This window comes from Haliaeetus leucocephalus, unplaced genomic scaffold (genome assembly GCF_000737465.1).
Source record: "Haliaeetus leucocephalus isolate CR32 unplaced genomic scaffold, Haliaeetus_leucocephalus-4.0 Scaffold840, whole genome shotgun sequence".
In the NCBI taxonomy this organism is placed as follows: Eukaryota; Metazoa; Chordata; class Aves; order Accipitriformes; family Accipitridae; genus Haliaeetus; species Haliaeetus leucocephalus.
Window position 1 is genome coordinate 3,233,381 of NW_010973276.1, and position 22,422 is coordinate 3,255,802.

General features: G+C 45.0%; 1 protein-coding gene across 1 annotated transcript in view; it reads right to left on the bottom strand.

Annotated features, from left to right (window-relative positions):
- SETD1B (SET domain containing 1B) overlaps nt 1-22,418 on the bottom strand; it is a 49,824-nt gene extending 27,406 nt beyond the window's left edge. Inside the window, exons 1-5 of the mRNA XM_010582181.1 lie at nt 22,278-22,418; nt 21,709-21,807; nt 20,932-21,202; nt 17,634-17,746; nt 13,690-14,865 (exon numbers count right to left, since the gene is read on the bottom strand). Of these exons, the coding sequence (XP_010580483.1) occupies nt 13,690-14,865; nt 17,634-17,746; nt 20,932-21,202; nt 21,709-21,807; nt 22,278-22,418 (1,800 nt within the window). The remainder of the gene's footprint in view (nt 1-13,689; nt 14,866-17,633; nt 17,747-20,931; nt 21,203-21,708; nt 21,808-22,277) is intronic.
- Nucleotides 22,419-22,422: the final 4 nt, after the last annotated feature.

The window sequence follows — 22,422 nt, forward strand, 5'->3', positions numbered from 1 at the left end:
GGGGAGCCATGTAACAAGGCAGGCTCTTTCCACAGCAATGGTTGTTCTGGTTTCCCTATTTCAGATGGGGGGAAGGGATAGCTGAAGAGCTATTTGCAATCTAACTTCAAAGGCTTTAGTCGGCTGGGAAGCTAAGTCATGCATAAAAGGATGGTAGAGTGGCAAGAAAATACCCCCTACAGATAAATTAGTCAGGGAATGTTCTCTGCTTCTCCCAAAGACTTTCATACAGCCAGACTGACTTTACCCAGGTAAAGCCGTTTTCAGACACCAGGTTCAGTGATGCGGAGTCCTGGGAACAAACCAGCCAAATCCAACAGAGGAACTAAACAGTGTCTCTGAAAAAGAGAAAGGCGGCAGTAAGCACGCAATGGGCTTCTCTCTCATTTTCTGCCATCTCAGCTATTATCAGTAGATTTTATTCTAAGGTTTGTCCACACACAAAAGATGCAGAGTTTGAGGCAGCATCTCCCTCTCTAAAGTTGCAAAGAAAAGCAAGGAATTTAGGAGAAAACACACGGTATATGGAGAACTCATTTCCCAAATGATTCTGAAATGCTCTGTTTTGTTCTTCACGCTAGTGTGCAAAAACACACCCACATTTCTAGAGAGTAGAAGGTACTTTACAACTGAAGATAAAGAAGGGAATTGGCAACATCAGATCAGAGTCCATCTATAAGTTAAAAAAAGTAACTGAGTGTGCAGAGTACACAGATACCTTACAGTTCAGTGGCCGGCAGGAGCTCATACGCCATCCCCTGAGCTTACCCTCATACTTAAACCTTAGGTCAAATGGAGCCACAAATTCAGATCTTGCTACCAACAGGTCGATAACAAAGCAGATAAGCTGGGAAAACAGTCTAGCTTCCCAGCTGATATCAGTCTATTGAAGAATAAGTTGTACACATACTGTATTTAAACACATTTTAATCAGCAGAACTAGGCCAATTTGATATTCTTCCCTTTTTACATACTACTACTATACCCTTGAGTATCTGAAATCACATGGCTATTACTGTTATGGTAGCATTTTCAGTGCTCTCTGCATTTCAGGATTAGTAGCAACAGCAGTTTTATTTGCAAGACCTGGACATCTGCAACACAACCTGTGCAATATTGAGTCTCCTCAGAATGGAGGGAAGAAACGAAGGAATCGAGGTCTTGAAGGACAACGGGCAAAAGAAAAAAAGAAGAGCTTTTGTTAGATCATTCATCAGTATCATCTTTTAATGTTCTTCTGCTCACTGCCATCTGCTCTCAGAGCCAGGTGCCATTAGTATATCCCGAGGCAGCAGTTCAGACACTTGCCTTCTTTCTCAAGAGGTATGATGAGCCTGGCTTCTCCCTCCGCTCTCCAAGAGCTTGAGCTATTCTTGCCCTGAATTTCTAGGGTGCAGTCCGGATCTGTTCATGCAGCTGGGGAGCAAAGAGGCCTAACTGTTTTTGGCACCTGCAAGAAAACCCAGGAGCCTGTAGCCCACAGCTGATTGATGTAGCCCAGAACAGCCCTTTCCAAACAAGTACAGCTTTTACTCTCCAAAAAGTGTGGAACGAGCAAGGGGAAAGAGTTAAAGTCCTGATTTTTATGTGAACCTTTCCCTTTCCTGAACACTTTTGCTGAGATTTCATCAGCCCTCCACTGCTGGCCTGGGAGGTCACAGACTTAGCACTACCCTCCTCCCAGGAGCTCTCTACTATCCCAGTACCAACTATTTGAGAAATAAGAAAGCATGAAAGGGGGAACATACTGTTAATAAGGTCTTTAGGACCTTGTTATCATCTTGAGCGCAGTCACAGTGGCAACACAGTATGGTTTCAAATAGGAAAACTTGCGTCCTTCTGTTCTGGAGACAGCCACTGCTATCATCCCAAGATAGGACAATAGGACATCTGCTGTGTTTCTGAAATTCCCAGCAAAACTGCTGCAGAGAAGACTGTTCACCCAGTCCACCTGGTCTTGACTGTCTGACAAAAAGCATTTAACCACTTTGGATGAAGCCCCCACTGCAGGTGGTGCAAGTGCTCTAGGCTTGCTGCGACACAGCAATAGAGAATGACCCTGGGGAACGAGGCTCACGAGACAAAAACTTCTCTCTAACTGGCTGTGGCCAGACTGCGAGCCCTTTGCAGCAATGACCACAAATGATGACTGGCACCCTAACGAGCTTAGCAGGCTCCACTCATTTTCTGAGCATTACAACACAAGCTAACAAGTCCTTCCCAGCAAAGTGCCTTAGATGTATTAAAACCCAGCTAGACCGCAGGAGACGCTTCACTCCAAGGAGCCTATTTCAAGCAGCTAAAGCAGCTGAGTAGAGATGTTCTTCCCCAAAAGTAAGGGTGAGGCCAGCAAGAAACAGTTCCCCTTTGGTAACGTTTCTCTTCTCTTACCAATCTTCTCTCTGGAGGCATCTTGAATTTTTCACTGCTTTATTTCCTGCTTAGATTTTCCTTCTCTTGCTGTCCTCTGATTTAACCAAGTGCAGTCAAAGACAACAGAATCAAGCACATCAGCTGAGGTATGCAACATATTCATTAAAACACTAAAAATCTTTCTCATTCTAAGACAAAGCCTAAAGCAATATCCAGCCAGAAATACCTTCAAGCTGTCCCTCTCCAAAACCTCCTCAGTGAGGGAAAGGCAACTTTTTCCCCATACCACTCCTCTTGGGTGATGGAAACATAACCCTTCTAGCTGCCAATTGTTGACTGATCCCTTAACAAAGTAATCTCTGTGCAGAACATGGCATTTCTCATGGCCTTCTGGAAGATACCAAACTTTTGCTATTAAACTATCCCCGCTATATGCAAAATAAATTGTGTAACCACAACTGTTCTAAATTACCAGAGTGGAAATACCCCACAGCTGGGCTGCATTCCCACTGCCATTTGTGCAGGCATAAAATATTCAAAAAAAGAGACAAGAGGTAGAGTATGCTGATTTCCCCACCTGTCCCCTAATTAGCAAGCAGGAGATTTAAAACAAACACATGGAAACACTCTTCATCTAGAGCAAAATTCAGCTGTACACCTCATGGCCACAAGATACTGCAAAGACTCAGAAGTGCAGATGGGTTTAAAAATGAATTAGACATTTGTGGAAGACAGGTCCACCAGCAACTACTGAACATGATCCCATCCTAATCTGCTGGCCCTAAGTAGCAGAGGGACACCAGGGGAGCACCACCGCATACAGCCCTGCTGCTGCTGGGGTTTTTGCATGGCATGAACTACTCTGACCTCCCAGTGAAGTTTTTTCAGTAACCTAGAGGAAATAACCCCCAACAACACAGACAACCAAGGAAAGGTAAAGACATGCGGAAAGGTAAAGACATGCCTTCTCCTTGCTTACTCATGAGTTAGTCCAAAGTCTCTTTCTGTTCTCTCTTGCAGCAAAGCCATGATCAAAAGGGCTACCATAGATGACCGCTCAAGCAGAAGGGCTGCGTGCACACGGGCAGAGCCGTTCAGTGGCAGCAGCCAGTGCCAGGCAACCTGTGCTCTGCTTGTCAGACTGACCACTGCAGCCCTCAGGCTCTTTCAGGCCTCCCCATATTGGTGACACTTATTTTACTCACTTCCTTAATACTTCCTTTAAAGAGCTTTGCTAAAATGATCAAGATGAGTGCAAAGCCCTGCAGAAGCACACAGCAGTACAGCATCTCTACAGCCCATACTTGAGCAGACATATCTAAACCACGCTCAATCACACAGCTCTTATTTTTATTTTTTAAAGCATCTTTCCCATTACATTGGTTCATTAGTTTGACATTACATATGAACTCTTTAAAAGGCAGGTTACTCATTTAAAGAGCTGCATGAAGTAGTTGAGAAAGGCACAAAAACAACCGAACATGGCTCTCTGCTTATGCCCTTCATGCACTGCTCCAGGTGACCAGGTGGAAGGCACAGGTATTTTTTTTTTTTTTTTAGCAGTTGCACAAGAACAGCTGGCTTGCTGGTTTGCATGTAATAGTTTTCTACTTAGGACAGTTTAGCCTCAGCACCTTCTCAAGCACCAGAGCTGCACAGTACTTCTTATACCACGTACCATATTCAATACATCTCACTTACTGGATGTGATACTAAGGTTGTGCCTCACTAGAACACAGTTACACTGTGCAATATTCTTTATACCAGAGCTCAGTTAAAATAGTAAAAATATTGCAAAAACTGGGTCATAACAAGGGTCCAACATTCATCCTTCTTACAATTCAGTTTGTACATTTAGCCCCAAATTCACTTACAATAAAATCTAGTCCTAACACAATCTCCATCCCAATTCAGAAGTCTAGAGACTACTATAAACTGCCCTTCAGGTTTTTTGTTTGGTGGTGTTTTGGTTTTTTTTTTAAAGGCATGGTACTAGCTAAAGCTCAGGTTTTCTTCAGCTTGGACACTGAAAGCAGATCCACACAAACACTTTCAGAGCAATGACAGAGGCCATGTGGAAGCTGCACCTACCACACAGTCACTGACCCCCAAAAACCAGTGCAAACCCACCTGCGCAGTTCCTCGTGTCTCCCTTGTCTGCTTCCCCTGGCTCCATGACCCCACAGCAATACGCAGCCAGCTGAGCTGGACTGCAAAAGCTGCCCCAGGGTCCCCTCAGAGGACCGTGTACTCACAGAGCCATGCCAAAAGGCACTTAACCTGACTACAGCCTTGAGCCACAGCCCTTTTGTAGCACCCGCCTCCCAGCCAACACAAAGTCATGCAACAAGATTTTCTCAAGCTGAAGCCTGAGCATCCAACCCAGCAAGGATCACCACTTACTTCTGGTGTCCTGCAGCCAGGCTGGGTGCTCCCTGTGCAATACCAGTTCCTGGGGAATTTAAAAGCAACTCCAGCATCGGGTCTCCATCCTCCATCAGGGCTCTGCTGGGGCAAGGCTGCCCTTCACCACTAAACACATGCCACCTTCCTACCTGCTTCTCACTGACCTGGAATACACCTCAGGTTTGCAAACACATCTGCTGTTACCACTTCTCTGATTAATTTGGGAGATACATCCCACCTGACATTATATTAACAAGTAAATAAATTCATTAAGACACCCATGTCAAAATGCATCCTTTCACACACACCTCCATGGCATATATTCAACTGGTAGATTGCCCTTTATGTTCTACTATAATTTGAATAATTTTATACAGTACTAAGGATTTTCATCTTTTCCAAGTATTTTTTTTCCTGGACAACAGCAAAATGCTTGTAGCACCATGATAACAGTTGCTCACATTTATCTGCATCATTCAAAGACAATATTTCAATTATCTGCACTGGAAACTCTCAGCCACATCTGCTGACCAAAATACCACGTTTGGCAACCACTTAGCAACAAGGACTGGATTGGGAAACTATCCTCAGACCTATGCGCCAACATTAAACCAGCTCCTGCTTCCACCAAATAACACTGCTATCACCTGAAACACATATATTTTGTTTTGCCTGGGACACACAAGGCACCAGAAATAACAAGCTCCTCTGGGAGAAGGGAAACCTGGGAAGAAGCCACCTACTTCAGCAGGCGTTCCCCAGGCTCCAGAGGAAACCTCTCCCCAACACGTGCAACGCATGTTAATCCTGCACAGCAGGAGGAGGACACACCACTTGGACATAAGCACAAAACTATACTGCTCACTGTGACACACAGCTCTTTTTGGAAAAATCTGGATGTAAGAAAGCAACTCTCACTCCACACCATCTACAAAAGCAGCAGACATCTGATTCCTTGATCAGGCCAGCAAAGGGCTGTTTCAACCCCAGGAAAAACAAACCCCAGTCCTTCCTTCTCATCACCCAACCTGCATCATCCTCAGCCCTCTTCTTCCTAAGGCTCCATGCCATTGCACTCATGGATACAGGGAATCTGGGCAGTGATGAGTTTGAGGACAACCCACCTTGAATGCTTGAAGGTGCAGGCAAGGAGGAAAGATAGGAAGGACTGGACCCTGGTGGGATCATCTCTGCTTCTCCTCCTCACCATTCTCAGAGCCTTTTTCCTAACAATCTCCCTGACTTACCACCTGATATGGAGAGAGAGATACTGGGGAACACACAGGTGAGCTGGTCAAAGATGTGCAATAAATTGCACTTAGTAAAGTTTCAACTCCACATAAATACATACTCCACAAAACACACATGTTCAGAGCAGCCAGCAAATCCAAATGCCACTAAAAAGTACTTAAGTCAAAACACCCAAGTCCCAACGAGTGAAAACTGGAAGTTCTGCTACAGCTGTCTGACCCTTTTGCAACCAAACCTCCAAACCATAAGAACTGCTGCCAACTTTGAGTTCAAGCAGCAGTTTCGTTTCCTCCCCATGCCGTGCCTGCACAGCGCTCACAGTGCCCTCTATGCAAAGAGCGATTGCCGAAGACCAAGCCGCGAACAACTTCCTTTACTCAAACTGCTCCTGAAGCAACACTTTTGCAACGCCTGCAGGAGTGAACCTATTCCAATCTGGGGAGAAATTAGAAACCCCAATTTGCCGTCTTGCTATTTTATATGCATCTCGACCTCATCAGGCCTCTCTGCACCGCTGGAAACTTGTGAAAGCAGCCACTGGCTTTATTTTAGCACTAAGCAAATAAAAAACATTTTAAAAGACCTTTTAAAAAACTTGTTTTCTTTTTTTAAATACTTTGGTTTTAGGAGCTGAAAAATTTGAGCAACCTTTTTCTCACAATGAATGGACATTTCCAAAAGCAAGCACTGCACTTTCATAATAAACCTTGAGACAGCAGTAACATGTCTGGGTCAAAGGAGCCCTCGTGGGCAGGTATGTGATGTGCAGAGTTAACGAACTCATGGGTTTCATTTTGAGTTTTGCCCTGTCTTCGCTAGGTACAAACAAGTACCCCAAACTGAAAACTAAAATTAATAGAAGGGGGATGGCAAAGTCATGGGACTCAAAACTGATGCATACAGAAAAAACATTCAACTGATGAACTGCATCTATTTAGAGGACTCCAGGAAAGGCAACAGCCAGCAGAAATTTGAATAAGCACTCGTCTGCTCACTGCTCTGTGTCAGACACAGACACATACAGAACACAGTGGCTGCTCCATCTTCTTCAAAATCAGACCCAGAAATTAGTGCTGTTCGGGTGGCTGCCAGCACAATATGTTAACAGCAATTATTTTCTCAATATTTCTACTGATTACCTAACACACTGGCACATTTTCTCAGTGTCACTGCATGTTGCAACACATACTGCCATCCAGTAACTTGTCTGCATTCCCTTGGTCACTTTTCACAACCATCAGATGCAAAATGCAACTAGAATGATAATGGGTTGGAGAAACTGCGAGGAAAATGTGTCACTTCAATGTGAGGCTTCATGGCCTGCATTTATGACATCTGAACACTCAATATCGTCACTGCTAAAACCTGAGTGTTGAAAAGAATAGGAAGAACCCTATAAGCAGCAAAAGGAAGATGCCAAGGGCTCTCTAACCGTAAATGGTCTGCAGAGCTCAGACTTGCAAATATTATTCCGCCATAATCTATATGCTATGGTTAAAACATTGCCATTTGGATCTAAGTTTCCAGAGCAGCAGAGCTTACAGAAACACAAAATAAGCAGTGCTCTACCTACTAACAAGCAATTTAATTATATATACCCAGTCCACCAGGAACTGAGAATTTACAGAAAGTCACTGGTGACAAAACTGAGAACGAACTGAGCTAGTGGCAAGAATATAATCAGCAACAGTGATTTATAAAAAGGGATGGCAATGTCATTTCTATCAGGTATGCAAAATGCAAAAGCCTCAAAGTCTTGGCCTGGTATGAGAGAGTGAAAGAACCACTCAGCCTCCCAACCACAGCCTGCTTTCTATTTTTCAGTTACACTCCAGAGCATTTCACCATTTCTAGCTCTGTTATCAACAAGAGACAAGTTCTCTCATTCTACTGAAATTGTTAGGTACCCAAAAAACCCAAACCATAAACAGTCAAGTATTTCCCTGTTTAGTTCCTGCTCCCCGTGATGAGCATACGTGTATGAGGAGGTGCATCACCAGGAACAGCAGGTGAATCCTATGCAATTCTGCTCTGAAAAAGCAACTGTAAAAACTGACACTGGGCTTGTTACCTCTCACTGCTTCCTATATTGAACACATTTGGCCAGTCAAGCCCTCTGCGTTGCTAACCACCAGTTTTGCAAGCACTCCCAAGAATCAAACTGGTGACAAATATAAAAAGTCAAAAGTCAAATACAGCTTAGCAAACACAAAGAGACTTCTCTACTTCATATAAATTTTTGTAGGAGCAGCAGGTTATCAGGTGGTAAATTAATCAGAGGTACAAGGAAGCAGTCCCTGCCTGTGGTCTTCCAGTATCAGCTCCAGAAAAAACTCGTAAGATAACAAAACCCTGCATTTCCACTGCTTTGGGAGCCAGATATCCTCACCTTGGCCAGGGTATACAGGAATTGACCCTGAACCCTGAGCATCCTCGGGAAGGTGCAGGGCTGTAGTCCTGCTCCAACATGCTCCCTCCTCTGGGCATGGAGGCTGAACAGATCTCTGAGGTCTCAAAAGGGTCCAGTGTAGTGTCATACTTAAATCACCTTTTGAGGGATTTGTGTGCTGCTTTTCTTTTCTGAACAAGCTTAAACTCCACAAGATCCCCTGAAGTCCCTGTGGCTTCTCACTGCTGTTGTGCCTAGGTCAGGGAGGGCAGAACTGAACCCACAGTTAAAGCAGCTTGCTCTCATTTTAATTTCACAGGTTTAGTATGGCTGGTAATTCACATGTAAAACCACAGCAGTCATCCAAATCCTTGCTGCCTGGGCATTGGCTGGCTGCATTTCTGGAAATTCATGGTCATAACATATACCTATTTTTTTGAGTTTCCATTAGGAACCGGTTCTGTCAGGCATGATCGCATTTGCAAGAGCTCAGGAGGCAGGAAAATTTGAAAAAGTGTTTATGAGACTGGGCATAAATCACAGCTCTCAGGTTTTTCTCCCTTCTTCAATTAAAAAAATACATTCAGAGCAACCATACCCCACATCTACTCCCCCCATCTCCCTCCAGAAATGATGAATCCCACTCTGGCTGTAAATTGGATCCCAGGCGTACCCATATATATTATACATACATAACAGCTACTTACGGGCATAAGGGCTCTTGCACAGTTACTGTGGAAACCAAGGTATCAAATTTCCTGGCTGTTAAGACTCTACCTTCTCAACCTTAATGTGCATTTACCTTGAATAAATCACTTCTGCACTCTCCAGCCCAGAAACATCCTTTAGTAGAGTGCATTTGGGTTCATCTTTAGGAGGCTCCATCTAACCTGCTGTCAATGTCCCAGGAACACGGGGCTGCCTCCAACCCCGCACAACCCGCGGATGGGAGCAGCATACAGGAGGAGAGAGCACCCTTCTGTAGGCAGAGACCGACTCGTTCCTGCGCAGCACAACTCCAAGGGGCATCGACCACTCCTGGGGCAACCACGGCAGGTACTGCTGGCAGAGAACCCCCCTGCAGCTCCTCTCGCTGCCTCGACAGCATCAGGGCACTGCTTTTTCTCACAGGCGCTCGTGACAACTAAAGGTTGAACTTGGCTCTGTAGGAAAGGGGAATCATTTACCAGCTACTGAAACACAGCCTGGTCTGGATGGCGATGCAGCAGCATGGAGTGGCACAAGACACGATGCAGTGTCTTGAAGAGAATGTCATCACATCCTGCTAAGGGTCCGGAGGGAGAATGTGACACTTCAACATAAATTTCTTCCAGTTCTGGCCACGACCACACAAGAACCCAAAGATACTTCAATGCGAAGTGCAAAGTCAGCCCAGATGTAACCTCAGGGACTTCAGCAGAGCTCACCATAGGGCTGAGCCTGACCCACCTCGTCTATGTGTAAGCACAGCTCAGAAATTCTCCCTGGGTAACTGCGAGAGCATCTGCTGCATATGCATAGCTTGTAACAGGGATGCCAAAGTTGTCCTGTAAGAGGCACCTCACCATCTAGCATGGCAAAAAACATTTACAACAGCTGAGTGAGACGCTGAGGGGTGCTGGTGACAGCAGTGGCTTTTGAGGTCTCTGTCGGGCTGCTGTGCACTGTGCAACTTCCAGTTCGCTCCCCAAACCATTTGATAAAATTCACAGTGAGCAGCAAGAGAACTGCTCTCACCTCATTCATGTTTCAGGATCTTTATTTTTATTATTATCTTTGGCATTTTTAAGGCACCCCACCACAGTAACTAGGTGCTTAGCCAAACTACCAGGAAGACAGGAGTCTGTTGATCCTTCAATTAAATGTACTTTTGTACTTATAAATCTAGAAAAATACCATTGTCAATCATACAGACTTCCTATTATACACTGGCTATGCACACAAACTAATACATTCACATAAACTGAAACATGAAAGGCATCATCAATATACAAGAAAGTTACTTGTTACAATCCTGTCTGTCACCCTCCCCAGCACACATAGGCAGGGCCTCTTCCTGTAACAAGCCAAGCAAAAACAAGACCTGGCTCAAATGGGATGTCAAAATGTCAAACTGTACTTACTTAACCTTTGCACTTCTGAAACAGCAAAGATCCTGTGAAAAAGAAATTATTACAATTCTTTCCTTGTTATCTCTCAGGAACATAGGAAGGAAAGTTTGTATGTTGCTACCCTCAGAAATTTTCCTAAAATAACAATGCAGCCCGGCTGTTTTCTTTCCTTGCCATCTTCTAGTTTCTTGAAAAAGCCCTCTCTGCCTTGTCTTCCAGGCTGGCAGGTTGTGCTGTTTGTAAAGAATCCCTTTTCTCCTCTTACCTCGTACTGCCCACATCCCGCTCTGTTCCACCTCTCAGCGCTCGTCCCTTGGCTAAGCTTAGCAGGACTTTCTCTGCAGACTATAATCACTGCTCTGAGATTAGTCGGAGTTAGGTGTTGCAGACAGATGCACAGCCCTTCCTCTCCCACACCCAAACTCCCTGCCAAGCTCTGGCTTAGGAGTATCATACCAGATCTTGAAATCAAACTCCGGGGTCTTGCATGATAAATCAGAGCAATTGCTGGGGCTTGGCTGTACTTCCTTTACTTATGGCAAGTCTGGGGTGGTTAACTTGCCTGACGATTTGACAGCGCTTCACCTATAGAACAAATGTTACCATATTAGCAATCATTGACAAAAATTGTGCTTGTTTTGATGGGAAACAGGAGTAGGTCCTTGAAGAGCACCTATTGTCTCAGGAAAAGCTTCCCTGCAACTTTGCTGGCATCCTTATGAATCCTGAGATTTTCCCAGCTAGAGCACCCGCCCAAAGAGAGCTGGCCTGGGGCTGCTCCAACCCTTGAAGAGCCAAATATGAAGTAAATAACAAGTTCAAACTCTCTGCCCTTTATTGCTTCCTTATGATACTTAATGAGCCCTCCCTATGCTAACATATCATTTCTGCTCCACTCCCCACGCCACACAGTCACTAGAAATATTCCGGTCTGCCTTCCCTCTGTTTTGCTGAAGGATTCTCTGAAGGACTGGAAGTTGAATAGTGGTATCACAATAGGCTGAAGCCGGAGGTTCAGCTTTCCAGCCCTCAGACAGACTCAATGCCCCTCTCTAACTCAGTTGGAAAGCTGCAGCTCAAATTTCAGCCTATGTTAAGTCACTGTTCAGCTCTGTTCCTTCAGCAAAAGGGAAGCCAGGAGAGCCTTTCTGTAAAGCAAAAAACTGGGGGGGAGGGGGAAGAGAAGGGCGGGGGAAGGAAGAAAAAACACATGGAGATCGTTTTTTGTGCATCAGAAGGAGCAATGAAAGGCGCAGGCAACTTTTCAAACGTGCCAGAATAGCTTAGTGTGATTTGTAACCAAGAGGAGGGTTGAATAAACAGCTCCAACAACAAACATCAAACTTTTTTGGGGGGGGAGGAGACAATTAAGGCAGCAATGACCTGCATGGAGACCCTGCTACCACCTTTCTGACTTCTGCAGAGGATGGAGGCATTTGTATCATTTTGTATCATAGAACCATCGATGTGAACTTCTGACACCAGCGTCTCATTAAGGGGAGACAAAGACTTAACATGGGCTTCAACATCAGCATGCCGCAGCCCCATATCACAACCTACAAATATAACATCCCAGCCAGTCCCCCAACGCTGATCTTAGCTACAGAAAGTGCCTGACCCCACATACCATGCTGGCATTCATCCATCTTCCTAAACATGCTCAAAATCAGCTGCAACCCTCTTTGCACGAGGGTAAGGACAGCAGATACAAGCCCAGAATGGCAAGGAGTTGAGGGATGCCTTTCTCATTTTTTTTAGACAAACTAAGAGTATCCCCTCTTAAGCCTGCCAGACCAAGCTCAAGGAATGAAAACTCCATTCCTAATTAATACATCATCAGGTCCCACTAGCCAGGGACTCGCCTCCCAAGAGGGGAGCCTGGGGCAGCCTAGATGATGAATGAGACCTCAAGCAGCTGAATTGTTTCAAAGGTTAAACTGGCAACTGCAAGGACAAGCAGGTTTGGAAAGGCATGTAGAAAAAACAAAATATCCAGTACAGTTACAATTTTTTTTCTATTTAGCACTGAGACCTGCACTACGTTACTGCTGCAGTGCTTTTCCTCCAGTTAAGCACTCTGCAAACCCTAGAGCTACAGAAGCAGCTCCTCCTCTCCTGAAATGCAGCTGCTTCTCGGGTGAAAACCTCACAACTGCAGACCACTGGAGGGAAATCCATTCTGCCAGCTTAACCCCAGCACACTTCCATGGTGAATTAAATTGATCTACCACACTTGGGACATTTACACAAGACCAGCCCTCTAGGATGGTCGAGGACCCCTTACTGCAGAGTTCTTGCACACCAGGGACAGTAGTTTTATTTGCTTGCATGAGTATTATATAAGCTGAGGAGAAAGGGTCTGGCATTTGCAAAGACCTGTATTTTGACCATTCCTTGACACAGCAGAATAGGACCGACACATCCACTACAGCAATACTCACACTTGTTGCAACAGACCTCCCAAACAGACACACCATGCAACGTAATTTCTCTGTCTGCTGGCACCATTCCACACTGTTAAGCTCTCACTGTCCCTTCAGCCACAAATGCCCCAGCAGAGGCAGCAAGCTCCACTCTATTATTGGAAGACTCAGTGGAGCACATCCCCCACAAGCCAACTACCTCCCCCTTCCAACTGAGCAAAGCGAGTATTAAAACCCAGCAACTGTCTCCCGTTCAAACCAGATGGCACAAATAGCTGGAGAGCTATCAAACAAAGTATACATTCAATACTTCGGCATAACATGAAAGCCCCGTTAAGCAAGTGTGTGCATACATACACACCCACACTCAGGGACCAAAGCAATGGCAGAAAGTGCTCGATTAGCTCCTCTAGTGGCTCAAGTGTCTGTCGACACTCAGGACATTCACACAGCATGAGCACTGGCCAAACTTCCGTGGCTTGTGCAGTCCTTGAGCTCTCCTGAAGCTATAAATTGCAGCAGGCTGCTATTATAAACAAGGAAAGCTGGAGACTGGCAAGTTGATTAAGACCATCACTTTGTGTCACGTCTAACTCATTTCCAGCTGCCTTGAGTAAAAGAAAAAGCCACCAGAAACCCTACGCTCCAACGACACTAAAAGAAAAGAGCGACTCCCTGCCCTGTCCAGCTCTGCACGTATGCATGGAGCTTCGTAACTCAGTTCCAGTTCACTTACCTCGTCCATTTTTTCTGACGTCGGAGTCTGGTCACCAGGCACCATTTCTTTAGCCTCCGAGGTCTCAATTTTGGAGGTCCTGCTCAGCTGATCAATGGGAGTCATGCTGGCCTCTGATGTCCCCCGTGAATTCTGACTCAGAGAAGCCGTCCCAGGGATGGGCTCCTCGTCATCAGAGTCAGGTAACGGCGTTGGGCTAATGTCCTCCAAGCCTGTGCTGGAAGGGCGCGACGAAGGCGTCTGACCTCTGTAACCGGGCTGAGAGTTTGAACTGTACATTGGGATGGGAGAGAGCTGGGAAGAAGAAGAGGAAATAGGGCTACCTTCCATTCGGATCTCATTATCCGAGTCATGCTCATTAAGAAAGGGTAACTTTGTTCTCTGCTCTTTTAAGAGCATCTCAATCCGTGAGTCTAAACTGTTATGCTGCATTTCAGACTCCATGGTGGGGGTGCCAGGGGTCTCACTTCTCTCTGGAGTCTGAGAGAAGGATGCTGTGCTTGGTTCAGGAACAGAGTTTGAATCGGGCAAGGGCGGAGGGTCCTCCTGTTTCTCCTTCACTGGGACAAAATCGATGTTAGTGGCAGTGCTGCTTTCCACAACCATCTCAGTGGGAGGTGGCACAGGTCTTCGGTACTCTGTTTCCCTGGAAGTTTGGGGAAACTGCTGCTCATCGGATTGGGGAAATACAGCTGGTGCTTGGTAGGGAGAGAAGGCAGATTTGTAGCTCGAAGAACTAGAGTGGCTCAGGGGAGGAGTGTGAGAGAACTGAACTGGCTCCTGCTGATGGGATTTGTACGTACTAAACTGATGCTCTGTCCCTCGGTAAACACCTGCCGAGTTATGAACATAGTGATGTCCTGGTCGACGGTTGTAGGCATCTGTAAATTTTGTTTCGTGTCTCCTGGGTTTGTACCCACTGTCCTGCCCAAAATGGTACACAGGCGTTGTCTGACGACTAGAATAGGTGGAATCCTGGGAAAACGGTGTCCCTAACCGTGGGGTGTGAGGTGTGCCTTGGGACTGTGGGGTAAATTGGCTGTATGAGTTTGGGGTGTCTTGCCGACAGCTGGAATAGGCTGTGTCATGGGAAAATGGCGTGCTACTGTTTGGGGTAACAGATGATCCCGCAGAAGAAAGGTTACTGTCTTTCAGGCGCTTCAGGGAATCCGTCAACTATAAAAACAGAAGAGAGAAAAGCACCTAAACACACACTTTTAAAAAGATATTTGTCTAATCCAGTTGGTTTTCAGAGGAGTTGAGTACCCAGGAGTTTGCACCGATTTCCAAGGCAAAAAAAAAAAAAAAAAAGTTACAGCATCCCTGAAAACACAAACCATTATCCATTATTAACAGTTCCCTTTGATTTAAAAGAAGGCAGCAAGTAAAGAGGAACTTGTCTATAAGAGGAGGAAGAAGAAAGCAGATACAACAGTATTGCTTATAAGCTATACCCAAGAGCATCAGGTGAACAGGAGACTTGCACAGTACTTTTAGCTAAGAGTTTCAATTTCTATCAACTATGTAAGGCTTGTCTAAATTGCAAATAGGAAAGATAATTATGAAAATTCTGACATACGAAATTATCAATTTATCTTTTTTGTGAACAAATCGAAACATAAAAATCAGCAAACTCCCAGCCTGCAACCAAACCTAGGCAGCAGGGCTTTGTGTTGGTCCAACTGAGGAAGCTGACGCAACACCCTCTCTACCAAATGTTCATCTGTAACAACAAGGGAGAAGGCTACAGGTATAAAAGGCACAAAAAGTTCTCAACTGCCAGAAACACCATTTTAAACCCCTTCCCAAAGACAAATGCTCAGGTAGAGCACTACTGATAATGGCATTTGAAACTGAAACTCTACAAGCCTACAGAACAGCCAAGTAATTGCTCTGCAACTCACTTCACAGGCAGATTCAGGGGGTTTCTAGGAGCAGTCCTGCTCCAACTGAGACTCTGCTGAGTCATAACAGTGCCATGCTAATCATCAGTGCTGGAACCAATTTTCCATAATGCAAAGCAAGAGCTCAGCAAGAATCTTCCTGGTAGCAAGAGAGGTAGGACTGAGCTCCAACTCCCCAGAAGCACACCAGGATAGCAAACTGGTGAGACTACAGGCTGGCTGCTCCTCTCCCAAGCACAGGTAGGTAGAGAGACCCTTAAAATGACCTGCGTGAAACATGCCAGCACCATCAAACTCAAGCTGAGCTCTTACCTGCCTGCTACACTCACACCCATCTCACCCACTCAATAGTGTGGACTTGCTCTTGGTGTGACCCCCTAGAGACCACAACCACATGGACATCAGGAAAGTTTCTTCTTCAACAGTTCTAAAACCTACAGGAAGTGTCAGGAACCAGCCACGTGCTTCCTGCTAAAATCCACATCTCTCCGCCTTTGGTGTAGATGTGATATGGATTGTTTTTCAGTGGGGTTTGGATATGGCCTAGAGGCAGAGATTGTGGCTCACAGAACTGTCAGGTCCTTGCTGCTCTGCATGAGGTGGAAAGCAAATGTCAGGAGTTATTTTACTAAAACTACAACAGCAAACAAGTTTGTTGGCAGATTTGAGTGACAAGAACATGCTGCAAACAGTTAAACTTACCCAAAAAGCAATAATTTTGGTGGTAATTGGGAAAAAAATCAATTCTGGATCATAATATAATACATGAACACAATATCCTAGAGAACAATCTTAAAGATAATCACAGCAGGGACTACTTTGGGGGATACCACCAACTAAGTGTTTTGCTGTTAACCCTGAAGAAGGAGTAAGAACAAATCTGTCCATTTTTATTTCAGATGTGTAACCAGCAGAAATGAAAAGCCAGGCCCTGCTCATAGTAGGGCTCCCAGCAAAATCATTATTTGCCTTCCTCCTGCCTTTAAAAACACCTTGCTGGGAGGTAAGGAAGAATCAATCTCTTTATGATTTTGTTAAAAGGATACTGGGGTTTTGCCTTGTTGCTGTTGGGGTGGTTGGTGGGAGAAGAGGAGTATTTTATTTTTTCAGATCAGTGGGATTTTCATGTTCAATGTACAGCTCTTACCTGTCCTGAAAACATCTGCCCACAGAATGAATGAACTTATGGCATTTTAAGAAGTCATAAGAATGCAGAGAAGTAGAGAGAAGGGGGGGAAAGCAAAAAATCTCTGCCAAATCTCTTCCAAATTCGATGCCTTGAAGTGGGCTCCTAAGTCACAATCAGGAGCCAAAGTACATTTAGACAAGCCAAGGGGGTTGACAACTTCACACAAACAGGCTTCACTTACCCTTCATCCTCTCATCCCGGTGGGGTTCACAGGGGAGCAGGTAACTGTACAAAGCCATTTAGAGAATTGTATCCTAGATATCAACAGACCCCTGGAAGCCCTCAGGAATTCCATCCACTTTTATTAACAACTGATTCCAGTGACTAATTAAGATTCTGGAAAATTTATGCCACTATTCAAGATCAGACACCTTCCATCTTTTAGCCTTTAAGCAAGGCTGAAGAACGTACGCACTAAGGATTACATACTGCAGATGCTAGGCCAAATGTACCATTGTAAATCATTCCCCCTGACTTCAAGGGAATAATCTCATCTCAGGGACAAATCTGATCCAGTCCTAACTGCAGGAATTTCTAATGTTAATAGGGCACATACTGTCGGTTCTGTAGGTATTTTTCATTCAGAAAGACAAAAAGCACTTACCATGCTATGCAGACACCAGCATACAGATTAGCCACATGCACTGCATTCACAGAGAGTTACATTTGCTATGGCAATTATGACCAAGTTATATTTAAATGTGAATTAGTAATATCCACTGAAACTATGGCAAGACAAAAAAAAAAAAGAGGCTAAATTAAAAGTGTTAAACCCTAATGTTAATGATGCATTTGTTTGGAATTTTCTAGAAAGTTACTCTTAAAAAAAAAAAAAAGCTAAGCAAACATACCTGGAGAGTTTCATTTACAGTTGGCGATACATCCTGTTCGGTGCCTACAGGAAGGGTCTGAGGAGTGTAAAGACCATTAACGAGCAGTTCATAGAATCGCATGCGGGTTTCACCTGCACAGACCACAATGGAAGAGTTCATTAAACAGAAATAACACAGCTGATGTAAAAATACGTATTCTCGACACCTGCATGACCCTGCTCCCACTCCCAGCCCGCTGCATCCACACAACAGAGGAGCAGGTATCACCCCTGAGGCTTGCAGGGATCATTTTTAAATAATCTGCTGGCCAAGTGAAGTCAGACACTCTCTTCTCCAGCCAAGACAAGGAGGTTTCTAAATCCTTTTTCCTCTTCTCAGCCTGCTTGGCAGCTCTGCTCTTCACCATGCTTTCTGGAAAGCAGCAGTTTACCTCCTCTCCAAAATGCCAGGCAAATAGCTTGCAGATTTTAGAAGTGAAACTTTCACCCAAGGGACAAGCCTCTGCCAACACCCAGAGCCACTTCAGAAAGCTCTCCCAACACACCTTGCTAGTAGAAACTGGCTGTTATTAATGCAAACACGATGCATGGGAATTCCAAAGACAAAACCCTTAACACTGCTTTTCCAAAAAGACACTGACTAATCCTTCCGCCCCCTAGTTTAAGGTGTGCTCAGCAGCATCCTTCGAAGAATAAAAGCCAGAGAAGCAAACTGTCCCATATATTGTTACTGAGCCTTAGCCTTTACATTCCTGAATTCTAAAAAGACCCAGTTTCTTAATATTGGATTTTTCATTACTACAAAAACCCAATCCTTCTTATTTTGCAGTCTGTAAGAAATCTGTCATCAGCTTCACGGGCAACAGAATCAGACCTCAAAACTGCCTCAATTTCACACGGAAGGATAAAGAATACACAGAAAAATGGACAGACACAGCACCTGAGCCCAGAAAATGAATTCAGAAAAGATCTCCCCCGAAACAGGACTACTTTCATGAGGAGTTCCTGCAGGATCAAACCCCAAACTCCCTGTGAATCACTCTGTGCAATTTGAAAGCAAAGCGCCCCTTAGCATGATTCTGCATACTGGAAAACATTCATTTATCTTGAATAAATGCTGCAGATGAGGTTATTTGGTTATCAAATCTCATTTCACAAAGTCTTGAGCCACATCCTCAACTATGTTAACTGTTTTAGTTTAACTAAAGTCATGACAAAATAGATCTCTTCACTACAAGAGCTTGAAGAGATGCTTGAAATATTATGTTTGAAATATTAACACACACCACCCCCCCATAAGACTACAATGCCGTGGATATGGAAATGTTAGGCTTACTTACATGTTTTCAAATAAATACAAACTAATTGTTTAAAAGTTTCATAATTCTTTCTGGAAACTCAATATAATGCAGTAAAAGTTAAAATTTCATTTTCAAAGAGATTTATGAATGTGAAATGATTCCTATCTATTTCTCTAAGGACAGGTAATTATTGTGTCCATTCTGTAGATGGATAAACTGAGGCAGAGAAGTTGCTTTAAACTAGCTTGTCTTAGATGAGGAGACTGGATATATTAGTTCCAGATTCCCAGGCCTGTGCTCTGGCCAGATAGATAAAATGACATTTTTGCTCCTAATACTTATTTTGCTAGACTATGAAAATCAAGTTTTTAACCAACCTTTCATTCTCTTGAAAAGCTGAATACTAGAAAGAAATGGTGAAAACTATACATATGTATTTTAAGAATGTCCTAACCTGCTAATGCTATTTTAGGAATAACGTTTTTACTTGATTCTGACAGACTATAGCACACTGACAGTCTCACTCTTTAAGAATGAAAGAGATGCAACTGTGGAAAAAGAAAACCATTAGAAGCATACAGCTGGGAAACAAAACAAAAACGCAATTTGAAACTAAGACTTCAGTGTTTTCTCCCAAGAAACAGAAGCATAAACCCCCCTCATTTTCCTGATGCACAGCTAACTTTCTTGAACAGCTGCCTGTTCAAGACTTGCACAGTAGTTTATAAACAGAGAACAAGTACGAATGTAGTACAATCAGCTTGTTTAAAATGCCTCTCATTAAGAAGTCCACCACTTACGAGCCTGCTTTAGCTTACACTATTGAATCTACAAATGGTTAATTTGCTCTTAAATGTAATTTTTACCTTCAAATTTCAAAGTAAGCAGGGGAAGGAGCCTGTCTGTAAAAATTAATGATACTAGAATTTCAAAGTATACATATGTAAGATCAAGCTTGGCTCACAATATTGAATATTATACTACTGTGATACTTCTTCTAACGGTGACCAGTAATGTCAACAAACGTCCTACTATACCCTTTTAACACATGTGGTACACCAATTGCTGTATAGGTTGTGCACTAAATTGTTGAACCCTTTTAATGCAGAACAAAAATATCAGCATTTTTAAGAAAATGGAGTTAACAGCATCCTCTTCCCAAGAAAGAGTGCAGCAAGTTAGTTTTAAACTAGAAATGCCATGTCTGCAATGAAGAAGTACAAGCAGCAACTGATCTACACCTCCTCTGCTTTAGACATTTTCTAAAATTCGGGCACATTTTAGCAAAGCCCTTCACTAACACGCTTGGAGGAAAGAGAAAAGACAAAGCGGTGAAATGCGATGCTGTCATACTTCCAGAAATTTTATTGGGCTGCCTAGGGCTCAGGTCTGGGGCTGAGAGTTGGCTACCTCCAGGAGTCGGAGCTCCTGTCACTTTAAGAGACAGTCTCACACTTACACACTCGCGCGCACACACACTGACAAGTGCTGCGTGTGCACTCTTTTGCTGCCAGCCTCGACTTTGCTGCTAAGTATCAATGAAATGCCAGGCACGCAGAGGACAGCACCCAGCCCCGCTGCTGCCGCCAGAATCCAGAGATTTGGGTCCCAGCAAAGGCCCAAGGTTTGCCCCAAAATCCCAAGTTTGCAAAAGCCAGGTGCCACGGGGTCCAGCAGCCCCGGAGGTGGCTGCGCGGGGCCAGCCTGGGACACGGAGATGGGGGGCACGGGAGGCCTCTAAGAGCAGGGGACGGGGCAGGGTGAAGGCAGGGGACAGGCAGGATGGCAGCATTTTGCAAATTACAGGGCTGTCTCCTAGCAACAGACAACACATTTGGCTCCACGTGACTTGCAAAGGCCCCAGAAACCAGACCCGCTTGCAGGGGGACAGGAGCACTCCCTTCGTATTTTTAATTGCCGGGCCCTTGCGATCTGCAACAGCCTCTTGTCTTGGGAGAGGGACAGGCAGGGGCACCGCAAAACACAAACGCGTGAGGCCGAAATGTGCCCCCTCACCTTTCGTATCCAGCTCCACGTGGATGATGTTGCCCATGACGGAGGTGTTGTGAAGGTGCTGGACGGCCTCCCGGGCACCCTTGACAGTGGCAAAGATCACTTTGGCAATGCCCAGGTGCTTCTTGTTCTTGGGGTTGTAGAGAATCTCCACCTCCTCCACTTCGCCGTATTTCTTGCACATGTCGGTCAAAAAGTTTTCGCGGATGTTGTCGTTCAGCTTGGCAAAGGTGACCTGCTTGGGAGGCACTGGCCCCACGTAAAATTCATCAATCTGGAAACGGGCGCAAGGTGGGGGGGGGGCAATAAAAATAATCGTCATCGTTAACGAGCATGGGGGAGGGCATAAGGATGGCACGGGAGGGAGAGGGTTAAAGCATCCTGCAAACTTTGGGGAAAGAAAACTGCCTCCAAGGCTCTGGGATGAACCCCGGAGCTGAGCAGAGCCTCTGCCGCTGCAGCCGTTCATTGAAACCGGCTCCTTTCTGGGCTACAAATATGTATTTTGAGCAGTACTGTCAGCAGAGAGCCCCCCTCCGCTGCCCCCCACCCGAGAAGCCCCCAAGACACAGCTCCAAAACCTCCAAGTGATCTCATTAGACAGATGCACTGATTTCTCCTTATCTTTATAGAAGAGGATTATTGTTAAACAGTCTGCCAAATAATAATGTTAATAGGAATATGACTGTCATTTAAACGGTCCATTAAACTACTTGGAACTGAAGCTTCACTCCCAGATAAACAAGAACACAGAGCTAAACCCAAAAGTCAGGGCAGTACCTTGAATTTGGGGACAGACAGCTCCAACTCCTTAGTTTTGGTCCATATTCGCCCTATTCTGGGATCCCTGACACAATCCACAGGAGCGATTCCCGAGTTCTGGGAGGAGGAGGAGGAGAAGGAGGAGGAGGAGGAGGAGAAAAAGCACAAAACCAGCAATAACAGGGCTTGAAATTTAAGACACAAATAAAAGAAAAAATAAACCCCAAGGAAGCATGGGCTGTCTCAAGGGAAGGGGAAAGCACACACACACACACACACACACACACGTGTCAAATTGCAATACTGCTGGGAAACGCACACAGATTGGAAACACAGAAATAAAGCCGCAGGTTTGGGTTCCTTCTCGGGCTCCTGACAGTTGAATACAGAGTGTCAGGTGGCAGTAACTTTGGTGGCTGTATGTGTGTCCCCCAGACCCCCCTCCCACACGCATGTGCTACGGCAGGGATTACCACGACCCGAAGGGACCCCCAGCCCCCAAAACGCCGGTAAGACGGAGGCGGGCAGGCGGGGGGGGGGGGGGGGCATAACACAATGGGGGAAACCCACGACCCCCCCCCACTCACAGGCATGCTGAAATGTTGCCCATCGTAACGGTAGAGTTTGTGCTGTCCTTTTTTCAGAGCCGGGTCAATAATCAACTTGTAACTTCTCCAATGGTGATTTCTTTTCTCGACAGAAGTGCTGGCTTGCGTGCTGTTCTCCATTCCG